The sequence below is a fragment of the Gallinula chloropus genome, assembly GCF_964237585.1.
Source record: "Gallinula chloropus genome assembly, chromosome: 1".
Classification (NCBI taxonomy): domain Eukaryota; kingdom Metazoa; phylum Chordata; class Aves; order Gruiformes; family Rallidae; genus Gallinula; species Gallinula chloropus.
The window spans coordinates 210,234,849-210,240,412 of NC_140085.1; the positions used below are offsets into that span (position 1 = coordinate 210,234,849).

Consider the following 5,564-nt stretch of genomic DNA (forward strand, 5'->3'; position numbering starts at 1 on the left):
TAAGTATGGGATGCAGGGGGAATGGGCAGCCCCTTTTCAGTGCTCTGTGGAGACAGGACAAGGGGCAATGGCTGCAAGTTGGAGCACAGGAAGTTCCACACCAACATGGGGAAGAACTTTTCCCCAGTGAGGGTGCCAGAGCCCTGGGACAGGCTGCCCAGGGAGGTGGTGGAGTCTCCATCTCTGGAGAGATTCCAGCCCCGTCTGGACGCCTGTCTGTGCAATATGAGCTGGGGAGCTGCTTTGGCAGGGGGGTTGGACCCCATGATCTCTCCAGGTCCCTTCCAACCCCTGTGATTCCATGATACCGCCTCACGGGCGCCGGGCCGGCCGCCGCTCCTGAGGATCCCCAGGAGGCGGCTGTCCCGCCTTCCCGCTTCCCGCCGCCCCCGCGGTCAGACCGCCCCCAGCCCCGCCTCACGCACACCCCGAAAACCAAACAACCCCCAAAACGACGCTCTGTGCCCGCTTCAGCGAGAGTGCCGGGCTTCTGCGAGCCCGGTTTTGCGGCGGTTTATGGGGATCCACGTAAAAAAGCTTCCTTCGCAAGCTTCGTCTCAGGCAGGGAGGAAGGCGCCTTCCCGGCACTTTCAGTCAGGCGCGGCGCGGGCAGCCTCGCGAAGGGCCCCCTGTTAAGGGCGGCCGAGGCGCCGCCTCTTTCCTTTCGCTGCGAGCCGCCATTTTGTGGGCACGCACGGCGAGGTGAGTGGAGGCTGCCTCGCCGCCTTCGGGTGTGTCGGCGGCTTCTGGTTGTGGCAGGAAGGCGGGAGGGTGGCCTGGCTGCGATCGCGGTGGGGATGGGCCGCGATCAGTGCGTTCCGACCCGAGGCGGCAGGGCCTCGTTGGAGCCCTCCTGGCTGAGGGAGCGCGGAGGCCGCGGCCTGTAGGCCGCAGTGCAGGGAGCCGGGCCGGGCCGGGCTGGAAGGCTGATGAGGGATGGAGGGAAGGAAGGTGGTGACAGCTGAGAACGGTGAGGCGGCGGGTGTAGGCACGGGGGAGCTGGGCTCCGCTGGTGTGGGGGCACATGGCGACGGGCCCGCTCAGCCCTGCGGCTGCAGGCGGCGTGTCGGGAGCCGGGGAGCGGCCTCGCGTGGAGTGGGCGGCCGAGGCAGCTGCCCGGCGTGGGGGTCGCCGGGTTTCGCAAACCGCTTCGTGTCCCTGTCCGCGTGGAGTGTGCGCGCGCCGTGTGTCAGATGTTACAGCGACCGAGGGATCGGGTAGCAGAGATGGTGCCTTTTAGTACCTGTGAGGAGAGGCTGAGGGAACGGGGCTTAGTCACAGAATCCCAGAATAACAAGGTTGGAAGAGACCTTTGAAGATCATCGAGTCTAACCATTCCCATCCTATGCTAAATCATATAGTCGTCCTGGAGCAGGGGTGTCTATGGGGAGGCATTTAACAGCACCGTGATAGGGCAGGCGAATCCTGGTGCTTTCATATGGTATGATACAAGGTTTAAGTCAAAATTAGAAGCGTGAACCTAGATATAAGGGGGAAAAAAATACCATCTTTAGAACAGCTAGGGTTCAAAGATGCTGCCTGGGGACCCAGTTTGGTAGTCTCCATCCTTGGAGGATTTAAAGACCTGACTGGACAAATCTCTGAGCAACCTGGTCTGATCTGATAGTAGACCTAACTATAAGGAGGAGTTTGAGCTAGATGACTTACTAGCATCTGTCCTAATCTTCTGGTTCTCTAAATACTGTTGGCTATGAATACCTAAGCAAATAGAGTTGCTTGAATCCACCTGGCAGTTTTGAAGTGTCATTTTACATAGACTTAAAGACTTGATTTTTCTAAAATGCCTGAAAACGCCATCAAACATGTAGTGAGTGAACTAATCATTGTATTGATTTTCTTTTGCAGTAATCGGCCAAAATGACGAACACAAAGGGAAAGAGGAGGGGAACACGTTACATGTTCTCAAGGCCGTTTCGCAAGCATGGTGAGTGTGCCTTGATGTAAGGACGCTGCGTTAAGTTACTGACATGTTGGATGTCAGTAGTCCCAAAGTAGCACTTGCAAAACAGTTGCTTGGCTAAAAACTGTAAAACAGCATGCAAGTAAACTCCCAGCTCTTGCAGGTTTTGTGTTGGCATTGAGATTGCTTCACAGTAGTAACAATGCCAATTCTGTCAGTGCTTGAGAATTAATTTAAAAGGGAAGAAAATATTCCAACAGTGATGCTTACTTAAAATACGTGGTTTGTTGCATCTTAGCAATCAGGAGAGATGACAGCTGTGTTCACAATGAGGTAGTAGATAGCTGTAATCCCTTCTCTGTGTTAGGAATGGGATGAAGGCTGTGATTTTGCCTTAGTTGGAGGGTTTTTTTTAATTGGAAGCTTATAGAGCAGTAATTACAGAAGATGGCTTGGTTTCTTGGTTTGTGTTTTAAATTGAATTTAAATTTTAAGGTATTTTTTAAAAAATATCAAATGTGTTATCTGTGTCTGCCATCTCATTGTGGGGGATGTGTGTGTCTTTGACATTAGGAGCTTCACAAGTACCCAAATTTCTCTCTCTCAACAGGAGTTGTCCCTCTGGCTACCTACATGCGCATCTACAAGAAGGGTGATATAGTTGATATCAAGGTACTTTCTACAGTGCTCTTGTAATTAAAAGCTGAAGCAGTGTAATCCTTTTCAGTGTCTAGTTTTGTCAGTCTCTTCCATTAGTTGGGTCATGTGTGTCAACACAAGTACCCACTGCTCAATTCTGAAGCAATAATGGAGTGAGAGTGCTACTGTAATATTAACATTTAGGTGTTATGTGCTGGTTTATGTTGGGTTTTTAGAGTTAGTGTGTGTATAGATACATTTTCATATTTGGCTGTGCTCTTACTCTGTGTTCAGCTGCAGAAAGTAAGTGGGAAGTGTCATATCTAATGCTCAGGTTGTTGTGGGGTGCCTGCTGGCGCTGTTTTCACAGGTACCCTATTCAGAAGAGCCACTGTTCGTGGTGGTGTGGCTGATAGTTACGTCCAGGTGTCTCTTGTCATTATGGGACTGCTTAAAATAAGTATGTCCAGGGATGTGATGGCAAAGCTGTGTTAAAACTAGAGACCCAAGAAATAAATACAGGGATAAGATGCACAGGAGGGAAAAAGTGAAGCAGTGTTTTCCATCAGTTGGTATTTTCTAGAACTTGTACTTTGAAAATTCAGTTGCAGTGAATCTGAAAGCCTTTCACCAAGGATATTCCTACTTCACTGAATCCTTTAGTTAAATTAGAAGTGTAGAGTTCTTGTAACAATTACATAGAACATGGTGTGTAATTTCTGTGTTTGGCATTTGACTCTTAAGAGAACCGCACTGTTCAGAATCAGCCCTTCTGACAGGCTGGAGCTTGATGATGATTGTCTTCCCGTGATTGCTTGCTGAAAGCAAAGTGATCCATCATTTCACCGACGCTGAAAGCAACCAGAATTGCCACAGCAAAATGCTGCTGTTTTCAGATACAGAATGCGTGGTTATCAGTAAATGGCTCTCAAGCGATTTGAAATGTGTTCTCTAAATAACTTAATGTTGCTTTTTTATTTCTTCCCCCCTCCAAGTTTTTAAGTTTACACTTTATTATTGTTTTACCTCTTAAACAGGGCATGGGTACTGTCCAGAAAGGTATGCCCCACAAGTGTTACCATGGCAAGACAGGAAGGGTATACAATGTGACTCAGCACGCCGTGGGCATTATTGTTAACAAGCAGGTTAAGTAAGTAAGAAAATTCCACGTATCAAAACTTGGTATTTGAGAAAGTTGATCTGTAGTTGCACCCTCCTTTCACTTTGCCAGTTGGACAGTTATTGTCTAGATTGGTCATTCAAGGTGGGTAAAGTGTATATCCTTTTTATAACCCAAGCAAATGTTGCTCATTTGACTTGGATCCTGTCAGAGGAAACAGTTGTTGTTTTTCTGAGCACCACTTAAAGTGGCATTGCCTGATGGTGATTTTCAGCTGACTCTTAATGTTGGTGTTGAAGCCCTTTTTAAATACTGATTTGGGTTTTGCACTGTGCAGTCAGGAAAGGACAGGTTGGTGTTTTTGGGGGGATGGACAGTGACACTGGACTGAAGGATGGTAGTAATAACAGTTCTTTGTATGCTACAAGGTTAAGTGCAGTAGATTAAAAACCTATTTCTTTTCTTAGGGGCAAGATTCTTGCCAAGAGAATTAATGTGCGTATTGAGCACATTAAACATTCCAAGAGCAGAGACAGCTTTCTGCAGCGTGTAAAGGAGAATGAAAAGAAGAAAAAGGAGGCAAAAGAAAAAGGCATTTGGGTTCAGCTGAAACGCCAGGTAACGTTCTTATTGCAGCTGACACGTTAATTCAGTTCACAAAAAAAGCCAGAACCAAACTAGTTGAGTAAAATACTCTTTTCTTACAAAAGTGTTATGCTCTAAATGGAGCTCTTCCTGTTTTTTAAAAACCCCACCTCACATGAATGAAGGTGCTTGCAGCATTCTGAAAAATCCAGCACTCTGGCAAGTAACTGTCTGTTGCTGCCACCCTCACTGTGCTCACCATCTGTTTGCAGGAGTTCAAGGCTTTTTTTTATGAGTGGCAGCATCAGCGTGGCTGTATCTGAGCTGTCCCTTACGTTTTGTGCCTGGACAGCACCGTGCTGTTCCTGGATGGGAATTGCAGCCTTGTCTGTGAGCAGAGGGCTGGATGCTTCCTGTTCTCCTGCAGGAACAGAACAGAAGCTCTGGGTGATACCTAGGATTGGTGTTGTCTTTTGGATTAGTTGAATTTAGCTGCAATAGTTTCTGTGGCAACCCTGTAAGAAAAGAATGAATAACCAGACTTCAGAGAGGAGATAATGGCTGTGGAGCCCTGGGGTACGTTGCTCTGTGGTAATTCAGACTAGGAAATTGCAGAGGATAAAGTGTGCTCTTTTTTTTCATTCAGCAGTGAAAGTCAAGCACGCTTTCTAGCGGATAGTTTTGTTGCTTTTACTCTTTGAATCAAATTGTAGAGACCAGGAATGGTAAAATTGCTGCATTGTTTGTATAATAATCTGTTAAATGGTTGTCAAAATGTATATTCTGTAAGGTTGCTTTTCAGTTTGTGCCATGAGTTTTCTCTTCTGTTTTGTTTTGTTTACAGCCTGCTCCACCAAGAGAAGCACACTTTGTGAGAACGAATGGCAAGGATCCAGAGCTTCTGGAGCCAATTCCCTATGAATTCATGGCATAATGCACATGTGAAAAATAAATTAAAGATCTGGTTTTGGACAAGTGTATGTGATTGTGGATGATTCCTCTTTCTTTTTTTTTTATCAGATGCTTTGGAAAACTCTTACTGGAATGTGCTTTTTTAACTTTGCTTACACAGTGCTTGGTCACTTAAATGATCTGCAACTTCTCCTGGTCAGTCCAGTCATTTATATAGACCATAAATGCTGCAATTTGATTAATATTCAGTGAGGATCATGAAGTAATGTGAGAGAACATGGAATATTTCACGATGCAAACCCAAGAGCATATTCCAAGCATCATACAGCGTCACTTGAAGGTTAAATTTATCTTTATATTTTGTGGGTAAATTGATAATGGGCTTCA

General features: G+C 46.5%; 1 protein-coding gene across 1 annotated transcript; it reads left to right on the forward strand.

Moving 5' to 3' along the window:
- Window positions 1–650: 650 nt before the first annotated feature.
- On the forward strand, window positions 651–5,245 carry RPL21 (ribosomal protein L21). Its single transcript, XM_084279361.1, has 6 exons — window positions 651–702; window positions 1,867–1,945; window positions 2,532–2,593; window positions 3,598–3,710; window positions 4,148–4,298; window positions 5,110–5,245. The coding sequence occupies exons 2-6, from the start codon at window positions 1,879–1,881 to the stop codon at window positions 5,197–5,199; spliced, it is 483 nt and encodes a 160-aa protein (XP_084135487.1). The 5' UTR covers window positions 651–702; window positions 1,867–1,878; the 3' UTR covers window positions 5,200–5,245.
- The last annotated feature ends 319 nt before the right edge of the window (window positions 5,246–5,564 follow it).

Bases quoted from the DNA above. Each gene is read 5' to 3' on its own strand.
- RPL21 (XM_084279361.1), top strand. From the start codon at position 1,879: ATGACGAACACAAAGGGAAAGAGGAGGGGAACACGTTACATGTTCTCA. The intron at 1,946-2,531 runs GTGAGTGTGCCT...CTCTCTCAACAG, and splicing joins AAGGCCGTTTCGCAAGCATG to GAGTTGTCCCTCTGGCTACC. The intron at 2,594-3,597 runs GTACTTTCTACA...CCTCTTAAACAG, and splicing joins GTGATATAGTTGATATCAAG to GGCATGGGTACTGTCCAGAA.